Source organism: Callospermophilus lateralis, chromosome 14 (genome assembly GCF_048772815.1).
Source record: "Callospermophilus lateralis isolate mCalLat2 chromosome 14, mCalLat2.hap1, whole genome shotgun sequence".
In the NCBI taxonomy this organism is placed as follows: Eukaryota; Metazoa; Chordata; class Mammalia; order Rodentia; family Sciuridae; genus Callospermophilus; species Callospermophilus lateralis.
This window is the reverse complement of record NC_135318.1, coordinates 76,625,513-76,642,986: the sequence shown is the minus strand read 5'-3', so window position 1 is coordinate 76,642,986 and position 17,474 is coordinate 76,625,513. Positions and strand designations below refer to the sequence as shown.

Below are 17,474 nucleotides of genomic sequence, written 5' to 3'. Positions count from 1 at the left end.
CTTGAGAAACCTCCCAATCTGAATATTTCATGTTTGTTTCCAAATATATCTCTTAAGTTCTATGGCTGACAAATCTTGCAAACCTACAAATAGCTCTAATATTTACGATAAATTTGCATTTGATCTGTGTGAGAATTTAGTTCTGAAGCCAATCTTATTTTGGAGGTCACAGAAGGGAGTTCTCTGTTACATCTCATATTTTTTTTTCTAGTAACATTGTTTTAATATTGCTGCTGAAGCTATTTTTCCTCAACACATCTTAGGTATTTTTATTGCATTTCTCATGCAACACTTAGGAAATGATGACGTTCACAGTTGAAGAAAATCCCCAGAGGATGCATCTGAGGTCATTGCTGTCCATTGAGTCCACAGGCTTCTTGACAAGTAATTATCAATTGTGAGCAGAACCCTGAGCTCCTGGAATATAATTTTGCTCATTTTTAAATTAAAAATAAGTACTCATACTTTACAAATTTGTGAAAATAAAATGATATGTGTACATGTGAGTCCTAATACAGCAGGTAAGTGATGATGGACCCACAGCTGCATCCACTAGGCTACTTGTCTTATAATTCAAGAGAGATGGGGATGTGGCTCAAGCGTTAGCGCGCTTGCGCCTGGCATGCATGCGGTCTGGGTTCGATCCTCAGCAACACATACAAACAAAGATGTTGTGTCCGCCGAAAAACTAAAAACTAAATATTAAAAAATTTTCTCTCTTTAAAAAAAAAAAGAAGGAAAATTTACACACCTGTTTTTTGTTTGCTGTAAAGAACACTTTAGCGGTATACATTAGAACAGAAAGGTAGTTTCTGTAGTTACAAGTAATGCACAAGTATGGACAACAGAGTGGACAGGGAGACAAGGAGGGCACAAAGGGGGGTTATCTATGTTCATTAATGTTCTGGTACCTTATGTGTGTGCGTGTGTTTGTGCCTGCGCAGCAGGGATTGAACCCAGGTGCTTAACCACTGAGTCACATCCCCTTCCCCTTTTTATTTTTTCAAACAGGGTCTCACTAAGTTGCTTAGGACCTCTCTAAGCTGGGAGGCTAGCTTTGAATTCCTGACTCATACTCCCAACTCACTGGGATTACAGGCATGTGCTACCATGTACAGCAACATTCTGATTCTTTTTTTTTTTTTTTTTTTTGAGAGAGAGAGACTACAAGGTGTGTCCCCTTTGTGATAATTCATTGATCTATATAATTTTAAAACTAATCCTGTTTTTACTTTGCCCAATAAGATCAAAATTAGTTTTAAAAAGTGGTGAAGAGCAGAAAGGAAGGATTTTTAAAAAGGTCTAGGGAACAATTTAGGGTTATGGACACATTAATTATGATGAATGTGGTGATGGTTTCATGAAAGGATATATATGCGAAAGATAAAAGTATATACCTGAAATATGTACAGGTTATTATATGTCAATTATACCATAAGAAAGCTAAAAAATTGTATGCATCTAAAGCTGAGGTAAGAAAGGAAACACATATTCTTCAATAGTTAAACTAATAAAGAGCCTAAGAATTCATTAACTAATAATCAGTCTCAATAATTTGGAGAAGGCAAATTTTATAAAAAGGAGAGTATAGAAAGACAGCCTTAGGCAAAAGAGCAAAATTTAAACATATTGAAAGTGAACACATGCACAGAGTGTCAGCAACGTCAAATTTTCCTGCTTTTATTTTACTATTTTATTTTTTTAAATATATTTTTATTTGTAGATAGACACAATACTTTTATTTATCTATCTTCTATTTATTTATTTATTTATTTATTTTTATGTGGTGCTGAGAATTGAACCCATTGTCTCACACATGCTAGGCACATGTTCTAACACTGAGCTATAGCCCCAGCCCCAAATTTTCATGCTTTTAAAAGACAAATAAAATTTAAAGAACTCAGGTTAAACTTTAGAAAAACAATTATGTATTAATTATACATATATATCTGATATATATTTATATATTTTTTCAAGGATGTCTCATTTAATGTTGATATACTTTCTGGGAAACACTGTGAGTCATTGTAATTCATGTGTATGCATGGTTTAAAAGAAAATATGTAGACTGGAGTTGTGGCTCAGTGATAGAGTGCTTACCTAGCATGTGTGAGGCACTGAGTTTGATCTTCAATGCCACATAAAAATAAAATAAAAGTAAAGGTACTATGTTCATCTACAACTAAAAAATGAAATATGTAAAATTATCACAAAATTTAAATTTATGTAAGCAAACAAAAACCTCAATCATACCATGTGTAGATGATAATGCTGAAAATCAGTGTAAAGTATTTTTTTATTTTGCATTCATCACACAGAGCACTGAAACCTACACGGTACACTACTATATACCTAGGCTATATGTGATAACTGTCACTGTACATGTGGTCTATCACCAACCAAAAGGTCATTGTGCCACACATGCCTGTATGCTATAACGTTACAGCAGTCAATGTACACCTCATAAAAGATGAATAAATAGACCTGTTGATCTAAAGACAGAACCTTTAAAGAGACACTTACAATTTAGACAATGATAAGTTACGAGAGTTTGCACTGCAGGAAAGTAGAAAAATGGCATCGTTTCCAAAGAAAGCTGCTGGGAAAATGGGGTATCTGTGTGACTGATAATAAATGCAATTGTAGCCTTTCCTCATATTACATGATAAATCATTGTTCTCTGACACTTAAATACAAAAGCAAATCAAAACATTCAAAAATTATTATAACAAAGGGAGTTACGGGGTGGACACGGTGCTACACATCTATAATACCAGCTTTCTTGGAAAGCTAGGACAGGAAGATAGAAATTTCTATGGCAGCCTGGGCAACTTAGTGAGACCCAGTCTTATTATATGTCAATTATACTACAATAAAGCTATAAAAATTATATGCATCTAAATATATAAATTTCAAATAGGGTTGAAATGTATTTCAATGGTAGCACTCCTTTGGTTCTAATCCTAAGAACCAAAACAAGGGAGTTATTTTTAAAGTTATTCAAAACAACATGTTAAAAAATAATAAAATTGGGCAACATTAAAATAAAAATTTTATTCATCAAATGCTACCATTAAAAGGTAAAAAGAGAAGTGACACAGTGGATGAAAATAATTCCCTCACATATAACCAAACATTTTTAATAGGAAAGAAAAAGACAGGACACCAAAAAAAAAAAAAAAAAAAAAAAAAAAAAAGCAGACTTGAGTGATTTATAAAGGAGATATCTCAATAGTTAATACTGATAAAAAAGGCTCCAAAAATCTTAAGGAATCTTAGAGTAATGTAAAAAAAAAAAAAAAGATCTTAAAGCAATGTAAAAAAAAAGATCTTAGAGCAATGTAAAAAAAAAAAAAGTCATATCAGCTAGATAAAATTAAACAATAATAAAAAAAACATATGGAATAAATGGATTATGAACTAAAGAGAAAATGTAATTTGTGCTTACAGAAACTGGCTATGAAGATACATGATACACCATCAGCACAGTGCATGTGTGAACCATAAAAACATGTGAGGACCCAGCAATTCTGGTCAAAACAATTGAAATCTAGAGGGAGGGGAAAATTTTCTCTGGTTTGCATCTTAGGAATAAATAATAAAGTGGGGAAAAATGATTTCTAGGACCCAGCCACATTTTTGGTCACATTACATTCAGTTTAACCACAGAAAACATCAGATAAGTATTAGAGAGCTGTCTCATCCATGTGATACCTCATGTGTATGCATGATTTCAAAGGAAATATTTATAATTTACCAGAAAATTAAAATTTACAAAAGCAAATAAAAGACTCAATCACACACACAATGTGTAGATGATAAAACTCATCCTTCTACAGATTATCATTTTCCTCATAGTTAATTTCCAACATTATCCATCAAAATTTCAGAATGCTTTCCTTTTAGTGAAAGAAAGGTCAAAACACCCTACAATTCATCTGTAAAATACATACAAAATTAGCCAAAACCCCCTCTGATTTCAAAGAGCAAAACAAGTAGTTGTCATTATTTGACACTAATATATATTATGAAACTCTAATTGTGCATTAATAGTGACTAAGGATTCATAATAAAAACAAAACCCATAGCTGAATCCACATGTATGTAAATTTCCTATTGTCAAGAGCAATAGAAAGGCCAAATACCAATCCAAAACTTATCAAGAATTACATCAGATTTGAAAGGATGACCAATCCAATTTAAAAGTAGGTGCTGGGGCTGAGGGCACACAGCTCACTGGTAGAGTGTGCATGCAGAATATGCAAGGTCTGGGTTTAAACCCCAGCACCACAATAAAAGGCAGATGTTAATGGAGGATAATGTTGGAAATTCAGCAGAATTCTCTATGGATACACTGTTTCCATAAATATCTACATGTTTCAAGACCTTAGACAAAGTCAGGTCACAAATGAGTTGAGACACTTAGCGGAGGAAGATTGGGATCATATATATCTGAACTCTAAAGTTTTCTCTGGTTTGCATCTTTTTTACCTAGTGCTGAGAGAGGAAGGGACCCCATACATATACACAAGTATCAAGACCACTTTCATGAGTGGTCTGGGACCAGGGATGACAATTAGTTAAATCTTGACGGTTTCAGTTTATCCATAGACTGACTCTCCATCTGCCAGCACACTCTGCCAACTGCTGTCTAGCCAGAATTATAAAGTTAAAAAGGAAAATACAGGCTCCCACTAGCAGCCTGAGTGGGAATTTGACACTTCCTGAGCTCTCTCCCGCAGTTACTCTAGTAATAACTCCAATTCTTCTTAGAAGGAGTCTGTCCAGGCACCGAGAGCCTCAACTTCAACACCTTTTCTTCCTGGGTTTTCATCCTAATCTTCTGTGAGCAAAGGTAACTGAGCATGTGTAAATCTCCATAGATCATAAACAAGTGGTTTTACTTTGGTATGCAAGTACTCCTTAGGGCCACAATCCCCACCAGTAGTGAAGAAAAGGGGCTAAAAACCACAGATCTCAGAAAAAAGTCACAGCACACTCTTCTAGTGGCAACTTGACAGATTGGATTCTAAATTGCATTAGGGATTTAATGCACCAATCAATAGCAGACCTCCTGCAGCCTGAACAGTGTTGTTAAAGTGGCTATTATCAAAAAGTTGCAAGATAACAAGTGCTTCAGAGTACAGACATATGAGGAAAAGAAAACCCTTATAGAATGTTGGTTAGAATATAAATCTTGTACAGTATTTTAAATAGCATAAATATTCTTCAAAAAACTAAAAATAGAGCTACCATTTAATCCAGTAACAATAATTCTGGGTACATATTTAAATGGATTGGAATCAGTATGTCAAAGAAATGACTGCACTCTCATTTTCATTGAAGTGTTATTCACAGTAGCTAATAAAAGAAACAATTGAAATGCCTTTTAGATGAAAGAAAGATCAGGACAGGACATTCAGTTATTTTCTGAGATTCCAGCTATTCTCTAGGAGCACACGACCCAGGGATTGTGTACACTAGACACTCCAGGAGGATTTAGACATGGGGTTGCAGCACTTTGTGTCAGGCAGTTATGAAACCCAGGGCCAAGAAAAGATGGGAGGATGGAGTGTGGACACTTCACACAATGAAGTCTGCAGAGGAGAATCTCAACTCAAAAAAAAAAAAAAAAAAAAAAAAAAAAAAAAAGTGGTAAGTTTTTGTGCTTAGGAAAGAGAAAGGAAAAAGCACACACATTTTTTCCCCCAAATGCTCAAGCAATTTTCCGCTCTCCTCTCATAAAAACAAAAACAAAAACAAAAACAAAACAAACAAAAAACCCCTCAAAACAGAAATCTTTAAAAAGTGCCATTCAATACTTGGAGAAAAATGTGTCCATTTAAAATGTAGCATGGGAAACAAATAGTTCACAACCTGGAGAGGAGAATTCGGCACTGCCATGTGGACAGGGAGCTGGAAATCTAGGAGTTTATCTACAACTTACGCATTTATAAAGAGCCAGCTACAGGACAGGCTCCTCTGGGTTGGACGTGCCGCTTCCCGCACACTCGGGAGGCCCAGGAAGTGGGGGAGCTGGGGGTCCCCGCAGACCCCAGCTATTCTCTCGCAGGAACACCACTCACAGAGGTGGACCCTTCCTGAGGATGGTCCCTGGTCTCACCGCACAGCTGGGGAGAGGCCGGGCTGCTGGCAGGCTGCTGCCCAGACAGGGCTTCAGTCAGGGCCGAGGCGACCATGCAGTGACCCGAGAGGGGGCTGGGTTCCCGCCGCGCTGACCTGCGCTCCGCTAGGACGGCCAAGGTGGCTGAGGGCCGCGCTGCCCCGAGGAGGACTCGGGGCTGCAGACTGGAGAGGACGTGGTGTCCCACCCACCGTTTCAGGTTCCCGCCGCGCCAGTCCTGCCAGTTCCACGCAGCGCCCGGGCTCCAGACGCGCCCGCTCACTCTCCATTTCCCGGCGGTAGGGAGTGCAGCGCTCTCCGGTGGGTCCCCAGCGCCTCCGTGGTATAGCGACGCGGACCGCAAGACATAGGACAAGGAAGCTGCAGGTGGACCGGAAGAATGGTGGGCTCCAGAGAATAGCGGCGCTAGATGGCAGAAATCCGTCCCCTCGTCACGGGCTCTGTGCTGGATTGGACAGATCTCACCCACGTGCCCCTGATTGGACAGGACTTCAGGGCCAGCCCCCTCAAACCGAGCCCAGTGAGCCAACGCTCTGAGTGACAGTAGATTGCACCCAACCAAGGATGAATGAGAACAGGTTCTTGGCTCCTGATTTTGTTTTTGTTTTTGTTTTTGTGGGTTGGTTGGTTTGTTTTCCTCCAGTATTAGCGATATAACCCAGGGACTCTCTATCCCTCATTTACATCCCCAGTTCTTTTATTCTCTCTCTCTCTCTCTCTCTCTCTCTCTCTCTCTCTCTCTCTCTCTCTCTCTCTCTCTCTCTCTTTTAATTTTGAGACGAGGTTTTTTCTGTTTCCCAAGGTGGCCTCTAACTTGGAATGGCCTCTAACTTGGATTTCTGTTGTGCCTCACCATGGCTGACTATTTTCTTTTTCTTTTGAGGTTCTATATATTGAACCCAGAAATTCAGACTGCAGATATTTTAAGACACGACTTCCTCTGAGTAGCGGAATCTATCCTATCCAGGAAGATATGTGCATTGAACCCTGTCTCATATCAACCTTAATTATATGTTTATATATTATTCATGAATATAAAAGATTAGCAATTACTTTAATTTTTAAAATACTTTTCTGCTCTCTGTTCTTATCAGGAAGTATCTTGATCTCTGAACTGGGAAACAATATCCTAAAGCAGCAATGTCAGAGTCAAACAAATTGTGAGTCACAAGTGTAATCTCAGAGGCTTGGGAGGCTGAGGCAGGAGGATGACAGGTTCAAATAGCCTCAGCAACCAAGAGAGGCCCTAAGCAATATATGCAGAATATTATCAAATATGACCAATATAAAATTATTAATGAAGTATTTATATTTTTGGAGCTGTATCTTGAAAACTCACTCTTTTTTATTTCAACACATCTCAATTCACAGTGGTCACACTCCAGCTTGCAGAGCTATGGCTCCCCTGACTTCAGCACCACAGGAAAAGAATAAAACTTCTTAGTAATATTTCTCCTTTGTCCAAAGACCAGGAAAGACTACCTTCAGAAAGAGCAAGGAGCTCCTACCAACAAGTATTCAAAGTAGGCCACTATTTCTCCCACTATTTCTCATTTGATGCTGGGCACAAAGCCATTTTCCTTTCATATATCACACAATAAACAAAGGAAGGTGGGTGTCCAGGGAGGTGGGGGTCACATGTATTTAGATCTCTTCAGTTAAGCCATATTTAAAGAAGATAAAGGAACATATGATTATGAAATTTGAACTAATGGCCAGGCTGTGAAATCTGTTTCCTTCTGTGGGATGTGCACTATGAGAGTTTAGCATCAATATATGCCTACATATATTTCTGTATAATTCAACACCATCTAATGAGAGATCTAACTTTTAAGGTAGGATAAAAGAAAATCAGCACATGTATGGCATCTCTTATTTGCCGAATAACATTAAGTCACATGTGATTTAATCTTGGCATTAAGATAGTGAAAATATTAGTTATAGATCACTGGATATAAATACTTTAAAGTGTATTAGCTCATGATTTGGGCTGGTCATTCATCTAGGCTGGACTCAGCTGGGGTCTGAATGCTGCATATAGTTAGCTGATTTTTTATAAGATTGCTGGACTTCAGAGGGTGGGCTGGCTGTCAAATGGAGCACCTTGGTCCTTCTCCTCATGATATTTCATCCTCCAAAAAGCTAATGTGGGTATACGGGGTAAAAATGGGAGTTCATATCCCACTTGAATCAAAGTGTGAAATATGATATATCAAGAACTATGTAATGTTTTGAACAACCTACAATAAAAATTAATTTAAAAAAAAGCTAATGTGGGCTTCATCTCATGGAGATGACAGGGTTATGAAAGCAAAAGCAAAATCATTCAAGGAATTTTGATTTTATCTATCCAATTAATACACTTTCATGATCACAGCTCTTGATAGGCCATAGAAAATAAGAAAAGCTCAGATTCAAGGTTTGGGAAAGAGATTCTGAGTTTTGACAAGAGTAGGAGTAGGAGCACATCATCAAGTTTGTGGATACAGATAAGACTGAAGAATTGCCTATAATTTGACCCTCAGTATCATTCTGCATTTTCTTATAAGTGTGGTTCATATAACTGTTTAACATAAAGGAACATGTCTAAAGTCCCACAATTATTAAGGAGTTGGGCTGAGATTTGGGGTCCACTTTGCCTGATTCCAAAATCAAAATGCCTCCACTAAACCATATGACCCATCCTTTTCTTATAATGTTTAGTGTTGGATAGTGACACTCAGAACATCAGCACTAGATCAACACCCCAGTGCTCTTCTCCAGTGGGAATAATTCCTTGAGTGAATGCCTCTGGAGCTTCTGGTAAGTTCTTGGGGAAATTTTTGGGAAGTGACTAAGCACTGAATTAAGAAAACTAAGAAACAACAATATATTTCCTATGACAAGAAAAATTTTAAAACAGGTATCATGTACCCACAAGCATGGTGATAAAAAGCACACTATGGAAATTGCAAAGAGAAGCCTCATCTGTATTACAACAATGCTAAAAATGAACAACTTGAAACATCAAATAGGAAAGGATATGATGTCATAGAGTAAGACAGTATTTTTTAAAAATAAAAATATTCTATTTTTAAAATATAGAGCATAGATCAAAGAATTTGCTAAATCTCCAAGTGAAAATATCACTTGGGAACATGTCTTCACAAAGAACTGTGAAGGCCAATGTGGCTAGCTTCCCCTCAGAGGGTTTGTAGTAGTCTCCAACTGGGAGGGGATTGCAGGAAGGTAACACCTATGTATTGATGGAACACACTCTGAGGCTTAAGAGTAAGGAATTAATCTAAATATGTTTGCAGGGGATTATCTCCAAATATGAGCTATGGAGAAAACATCACAAAGAATGAAAGCAATGTATAACACAGACACAGACACACACACACACACACACACACACACACGGATAAATTTGAATAAGATACTGATAGAAGCCAGTAGTACATAGGAATTACATATAAAGAAAGGTTAAAAAAAAAGACAAGGGTGTTTTAAGAGAAAAATGAATTCATAACCGTGATGCATGAAGCAACACAGGAGTGAGTTAGATCATTTAGGTCACCATGATGGTCACTGGTGGAGATGGAAACTGAGTGCCATCTGTCTACTTCCAGAGGTCACATTCATCCTCAAGATACTGATTCTTGAAACCCTATGCCCCTTCTGGAAAACCATTGATTTTTCATGTCGATTTTGTAACCTGTGAATTTGCTGAATTTGTTAGCTCCAGCAGTGTTCTTGTGGAGTTTTTGAACCTTCTATGTATGCAATCTTGTCATCAACAGTGATGATTTTATTTTTCCTTTCCCATTTTTATTCTTTTATTTCCTTCTCTTTATAACACACACTGGTTAGAAGTTCTAATGCTATATTAAACAGGAGTGGTGAGAATGGACATCTTGTCTTGTTCCAGACTTTAAAGGAAATGCTTTGAATTTTTTCCTTATTCACTATGATGATGGCCTTGGGGTTTTCACAGATAGCCTCTGTGATGCTGATGTCAGTTTCTTCTTCCCCTAGTTTCTCTATTGTTTTAAACATAAATAGGTGCTGGACTTTGTCAAATGCTGTTTCTTCATTTATTGACATAACTATATGCTTTGTGTCCTTAATTCCCTTTATGTGGTAAATTACCTTTATTGATTTACATATGTTAAACTATCTTTGCATCCCTGGTATGAAACCAAGTTCGTCACGATGTACAATCTTCTTAATATTGAATATGATTGAACAATACACTTTTGGATGATGAATAGATAATAGAAGAAAACTAGGAAGAAACTTTTAAAATTCTTAGACTCAAACAAAAATAGTGATAAAACATACCAGAAACCACGGGGAAATATGAAGGGTTTTCTAAGAAGACAGTTTACAGCTTTGAGTGCCTACCTGAGAAAATCAGATAGATCCTACATAAACGATGCACCTCAAGGTCCTTATAAACAAAAACAAATGAGTCCCAAAATCAGTTGATTATGACTTGTCAATATTTTATTAAGGTTTTTGCATCTAATTTCATCAGGGATATTGGTCTATAGTTTTCTTTCCTTGATGTATCTTTATCTGGTTTTGGTATCAGGATGATACTAGTTTTATAGAATTAATTTGATGAATTTTACCCCTTTCTATTTCATGGAATTATTTGAGAAGTGTTGGCATGATATCTTCTTTGATGGTCTGGTGTGGAATTCAGTTGAGAATCTATTTGGACCTTGGTTTTTCTTGGTGGAACAGTTTTTATTACTGCTTATATTTCATTGCTTCTAATTGTTTTGTTTAGTTTTCCTAAAACTTCTTGATTAAATTTCAGCAAGTTGTGTATGTCTAGAGATGTATCCATTTCCTCTAGGTGTTCTAAAATATTAGAGTATAAGTTTTGTTTTTTCAAAATATTTTTAGTTGTAAATGGACACAATACCTTTATTTATTTACATTTTGATATATTTACGAGGATAGATCCTAGTGCTTCACACACACACTAGGAAAGCACTGTACCACTAAACTACAACCCCAACCTTAGAATATCAGTTTTCAAAATAGGTTCTAATGATCCCCTGGATTTTTATGATGTCTGTGGTGATTTTTTTTCTTTTTCAATTCTATTTTTTTTAATTTGAGTGTTTTGTTTTTGTTAGGTTGGCTACAGATTTATCTATTTTCTTTATCTTTTCAAAGAGCAAACTGTATATATAGTTGTTTTTGATGCCAGGAATCAAACTTGTAAGCAAAAATAATTTGGCACCATAATGAAAATACAAATAACTGGGATGGAAGCAGACTTCAAAAAGATCAGCAAATATTTTTTTTTTTTCCCTGCAGTGGAGTCAATCAATCAGGCAAAAAAGGGTTTATTTTCTAGGTATGGAAATGGCTTACAGGGTACAGAAGTCTGGAATTTATAGTTTACAATGAGGGTGAATTAATATCATTGGAGATTATAACAGAACACTGTTCTGTTCAGACAGTCAGGAACCTAGTTGTGCAGGTTAAAATTTCAACTCAAGAAAGCAGTTGTAAAAACTTTGAAACTCACTGTCCCTGGGGAAAGCTCCGAACTAAGTGTTCACTGTTTATCTTTCTTACTCTGGGACCCATTTTTACCTAGATTTCACTATTTGCTTTTCTCCTTCCAGAACCCATTTGCAATGGGAAAAGGTAAAAGTCCAGGGCCCAGCTTTTCAGTATCTGCTTCCCTGCTTCAGGGCCCATTGTGGTTGGGAAGAAGTGAATGTTGGCTTTTGGTGGAGATGCTGGGGGCTGGACCCAGAAAGGGATGAAAATTTGCTTTTTCTTTCCAGGCAATTGTTACTGGGAAAGGATGTTCTGGGAGAGGTTTAATATTTGGCTAGTTTTTTCCCCCTCCACCTGAGCCACACTGTTCTTCCATTTTTCCTGGGGTGGGGGTGGCTATGTTGTAGGAATATTATTTTCCATAACCCTTCAGAACCCAGGGTCCCTTAACCATTAAGCTACATGCCCAGTCCTTTATGCATTTTATTTTTAGATAGGGTCTTGCTCAGTTTGTTAGGGCCTCTCTAAGTTGCTGAGGATGACTTTGAAATGGTGATTCTCCTGCTTGGCTTCCCAAGAAGAACTGACTCTTAATTTCATTGATGCTTTAAATGATTCTTTGTATTATTTTATAGACTTTGGTTCTGATTTTAATTATCTCCTTCTACTGGTTTTGGAATTGGTTTGTTCTTATTTTACAAAGGCCTTGAGGTTTTGATTTGGGATCTTTCTGATTTTCAAAGCTATAAACTGTCATCTTAGAATTGGTATCCTAAGGTGTCCCAGAGGTGCTGGTAAGGTTTAATGATGTAGGACAGATGATGCCATACACCTGAGGAATTTTTAGGAAGCAGGTTTATTTAACCTACACAGGTCCAGAGGGGCTAAAGCTGAAAAATCTCTGGACCTCCAGCCTGGAGATAAAACTTTGAGTTTTATACCTAGTGGGTGGTTACACTACATGGTGATTAACATAGCAGTTACTTTTTGTTTCATATTCTTAGGTAGGACAAAAGTTTCACAAGTTTTTACTAAGAAAACAGAAATAACATTTGCATAGCAACAAGCTTGATTGCAGACCTAACTTTCACAAGAGGAAACCTGAAACCACAAGGAGCTTTCTGCAGAAATCCTGCTGACTTTATTATTATTTTAATTGTTGATGCACCTTTAATTATTTATTTATATGTGGTGCTAAGAGTTGAACCCAGTGCCTCACACATGCCAGGGAAGCGCTCTACCCAGAAACTACAACCCCAGCCACTGATGATATTTTTTTGTAAAAATCTTGCTGACAAGGAAATAAGCTAATGATTTTGATTGGGTTTTTTTTGCGGGGCTACATCGAAACACTACTCTCATTAAAATCTAAGACATTTTTTTCCCTCTGTGGTATTAGGGATTGAACTCAGCTGTGCTTAAACTGAACCACATTCCTTATCCTTTAAAAAAATATATTTTATTTTGATACAGGGCCTCGCTGAATTGCGGAGGCTATATTTGCCCCTGCGACCCTCCAGCCCAGCCTCCGGAGCTTCTGGGATTACAGGCGTATTCCAGCATTTCCGACATTCTGAGAGCTTTTAAAACTGCTTCCCAGTTTTCTTCTATCAGCCCTTCATCTTCAGTCTCCCTTAGCAAGGTCTCCGCGGCCGGGCGTCCTGGTACGCAAGTTCCTGGGCTTCCACAGATAGTCACTGAGCTGGGTTTTACCCAAAAGCTGCTGGTATTTGACGCCAGCACTCTCACCCCGGGGGATGCCGTCCAGCTGCTGCTGTGAGACTGAACCAAGCCCGCGACACCCGCGCTGCCACGGACCTCCGTCTGTTCGGACGCGCAGCCTCCGCCGGGTGGCGAACCCGATGCCCCGCCCCGTGACGTAGAAAGCGTGCGCGCAGGGCCTTGGAGCAATGGCACGGGGCTACTTTATCTGGGGACCTTGGACCGCGCAGTACCTAGCAGTTGATGATGGCGCCTATTGCTGGCGTCTCATGGGAGAGGTTGCGCGCATCCGCGTCCAAGCGGACCGCGCGTTGGTGCTGGGCTCGCGTGGACTGCTAGGCAAGAGCCCGCTGCACCCACGTAGCTGAGCGCGCCAAGAGCTCCTCCTGCGCAGATTGGAGAAGGTCAGGAACACGCCGGACCACCCTGCTCTCCGTGACCTCTTGCCCTTAGCAGGCTGTGCTGGGTTGAGCTTTGTCACTGACCCCAGAGCTGCTGCACGTGCATTCCTGTGTGGTGGAGTGGGCTGAGACTCCATGTTCCCAGCCCCAGTGGGGCCTGAGAGGGACAGCCTGGACCTTCCCGGGGTGAGGGGCGCTGGGAACAGCGGTTTGTGCAGTTTGGAGGTATTCCTTCCCGGGTGCATATGGGAAGGATATGGCTGATCACTCAGCCGCCCCCAGTTTGGCTCTTGTCTTTCTCCATCTGCGCTTCTCTGACACGCCCCCTGACCCCGCATCTTCCTGTGAGCCCTGGAGTACCACTGAACCACTGGCCTTCTTCAGAAATCTGATTCCAAAGTTCTGCCCATTGCACAAAGTCCAGGTGATTAATGAGGCTGTGAAGGTACCTGTGGTAGGGATGGGTTGGGCCTCTGTGTAGTCAGTGAAGGAGGCATCCTTGTCCAGAGAGGCTGCGTGATGGACTCATTCGTCTGTGTTTCTTTCTACACCAATTTGACAACAGGGTTGTGATAGATATGGGGATTCCTTTAAGTCGAGTGGCACATTCCAGCTCTTAATTGTGGGCCCTAGCAGCTGACTGCCAATTTCTTTCTGGGTTCTTATGAAGAAGGAGATCCTTGGATAATAATGGAAGGCAAGAGTGAAAGGAGTAGGATTTATTCAGTGAAAAGAAAAAGAGAAGTCTGCAGGGCTGAAGGGAATCTGGCAGTAGGTTTCCACTTACATGTACTAATCTAGGGGCTTATGTCCCTTCTGGGTAGGGAAAGTGATTACAATCTGTGCTAAACAGATATTTATTGTAAAATTACCAGGGCTGTTGGTTAAACTCTGTGTTAAACAGGTATTGGAAAAGCATCAAGGCTATTGGTTGTGCCCTTTTAGTTTGAACTTATCTGTAACCTCCATTTGAATCTGCCCCTACTTTCATTTTTCCCTTGCTCTGGGATAGAGACTTGACTGTTAATGTTTGGACTGCTTCTATAGGCTGACTTCATGGAGTGGTGGTTTTTTTTTTTTTTTTTTTTTTTTTTTTGTTGCATTGGGGGAAAAGAAACAAAACAAAACAAACAAACAACAACAACAAAACTTAAATCAGGGGCCCATTATCCTGACAGCCTGACCATTTTACTCTCTATCTTATTCCCTGGTGCTAGAGAGAACAGATTTTGGGGCCCATTCTAAAGAAGAAGAATCAGGTGGCTGATTATATGTACAAAGCCTGGGAGGAAGGCTAAGGATTGCTCTGAAAGCCTCTTCCTGGGGCACTTGGTGAGAGGTACAGGAGAAGAGGCAGGGCTCCTGACCTGCCAAATTGTGACCCATCACTGTTCAGCAACTGTGGGTCCAAATCTACATCCTCACTCCATGCAGGCAGCTGAAGGAAGGACTGGACTCCAGCAGACCAAAGTGGCTTAGGACATGGCAGAATGATTTCAGGGTCGAAAGGGAATCCTGCTTTTGGCCACTCACTGATCTGAAGCAGAGACTAGAAGTTAAGTGATTCTCCACACTCACCATGAGTGTGGATAAGAGCATAGCCAAAATCTAATACATGTATGTAGTTAATTACTTCATGTTCCAGGATGCATGCTCACTTTTTGAATATTACAGCTTAAAGTATCATTCATAATAGAAGTGAAACACTGAAAAAGGCTTTGTGGGTTGTCCCAGTCACTTCTAAGGATGCTAGAGGTGGAAGTGGGCAAAAGTCCAAGGTCAGCATCATCGATTTAGCAAAGGTGCTAAGTAAAAATAAAAATGACTGGGGATACATGTAAGTGGCTAACCAACCCTAGGTTCAAACCCCAGAAAGAAAAGAATCTGTTGCCATTTAAAATTACCTGGATAAGGGTGTGGCCAGGGGGCTCGGACTCAGCAGTGCTCTCCTTACCTATGATGGGATTGTGTAGAATACACTGCCAGTCTCCTATCTTCTTTTCACCATGACTGCTTCTGATATTCAGATGAAAGAACTGGAAATGTGACTCAGGCCAGGCTTTTGAGCTGATTCTAAGCTCTCTGTCAAAATAATCTGTCCTAGATTTCCCCTTTCCCCTCTAAAAATAAGCATCTTTCCTTGGAGGAAATTCAAAAGAAATTAGAAGTGTAGAAGAAAGATTAAGTCCTGTGAAGCTGAGGTCAAGAGCATGAGAAAGAAGTGCTTCAGAAAGCCATAGAAAAAAACAACAACCTTGGGCTGGGGATGTGGCTCAAGTGGTAGCACGCTTGCCTGGCATGCGTCTGGCCTGGGTTCGATCCTCAGCACCACATACAAACAAAGATGAGGTGTCCGCCGAGAACTAAAAAATAAATATTAAAAAATTCTCTCTCTCTCTCTTAAAAAAAAAAAGGTTGGAAAATTAAAAAGAAAAAAACAACAACCTCAATAAAATGGAGGAAGAGAAACTGACTAACAAAGAGAACTGAGATGCACAAATGGCTGCCATACTGGAGCATTAGTGAGAGAAAAGTAAACACATTGAAGAGGTACAGAAGAACAAAGAATCCAAAGACCCTGCTGATGAGTCAGAAGCTGACTAATTTGTTCTAAGAACTGACTTTCTCTCTTTCCCTTCCTGAATATCCTAAGATTGTACCGGCCATTGTCATTTTATTTTTTCCCTACTCACAAATATTCTAGAAGCTGATGTAGGACTGCTTATGTAAATCCAGACTATATGGTGTTGTTTTAGGGGATAAAGGGGGAGAAACTGAAAGTGATTTAATCTGTTTCTAAAGTGTTAGTCTTTTTGGTGTAGCGGTTTTTATTTTTGCATATTTTCTACTTCAGTGCACTTGGTGTACTGAATAAATGGAGGTACTATATTGGCTCTGTAAAAACATCTTTATGAAGAGTATGTAGTGGCTTCTTTCAAACTGTTAGATGCTGAATATCTGTTTACTTTTCAATCCCAGTTCTGTGCAAATCATTAAAAATGCTACTGAACTTGAATGGTTAACAATACTACACAAAGCTGTTAAAAAAATAAATAAATGGCTGAAGCTGGAGACTTCATGGTAAGGGAAATGATCCAGACACAGAAAGAAATCTATTGCATACTTTATGTGTGTAATCTGGGCAAAAACATTTGCATGTATAGAGAAAAGTGGTTATTAGAGAAAAGTAGTTAATAATCCTTGCATCATATACTAGAAATTCCAAAGAGTAGAATTTTAGGTATTCTTACTGCAGAATCAATAAATATGTGTGATGATGGATTTTATTCTGACATATTCACTATACATGGTAATGAAATTTGGTGTGATATTTTCATATAAGCATGCACATGTACTGATAATATTCAATTCCCCCCTTCTTCCACTCTTGATGCCCAGAATCCTTCCTGGCCAGAGTCAATATTCTGCTTTCACATTGATTTTATTTTACCTGCCATATATAATAGATAATAGCTTGTGATACATTTTCTTCTGTGTCTGTCTTTCATCTTTTAGCATTACATCATCCAGTTCCATCTATTTTGCTGAAAATTACAGGATTTCATTTCTTGTTTGTGACTGATACTAATACCATTGTGAATACCTAACATACTGTCTGATGCATACTTTGTTTACCTATGGCACTAATTTTTCTCTTTTTATGTATGCTAAATATATTGTTACACAAGTTAAATTTC

At 38.9% G+C, this 17,474-nt stretch overlaps 1 protein-coding gene and 1 pseudogene across 4 annotated transcripts in view; one reads left to right on the top strand and one right to left on the bottom strand.

Annotated features, from left to right (window-relative positions):
• The window catches only part of LOC143380460 (zinc finger protein 141-like), a 47,542-nt gene extending 41,015 nt beyond the window's left edge, over window positions 1-6,527 (bottom strand). For all 4 annotated transcript variants that reach the window (XM_077105201.1, XM_076833513.2, XM_076833517.2 and 1 more), the window contains exon 1: window positions 6,337-6,527. In XM_077105201.1, coding sequence (XP_076961316.1) covers window positions 6,337-6,414 — 78 coding nt within the window. In that variant the 5' untranslated portion in view covers window positions 6,415-6,527. The remainder of the gene's footprint in view (window positions 1-6,336) is intronic.
• Window positions 6,528-15,509: 8,982 nt separating this feature from the next.
• On the top strand, window positions 15,510-17,056 carry LOC143380207 (stathmin-like; annotated as a pseudogene).
• The last annotated feature ends 418 nt before the right edge of the window (window positions 17,057-17,474 follow it).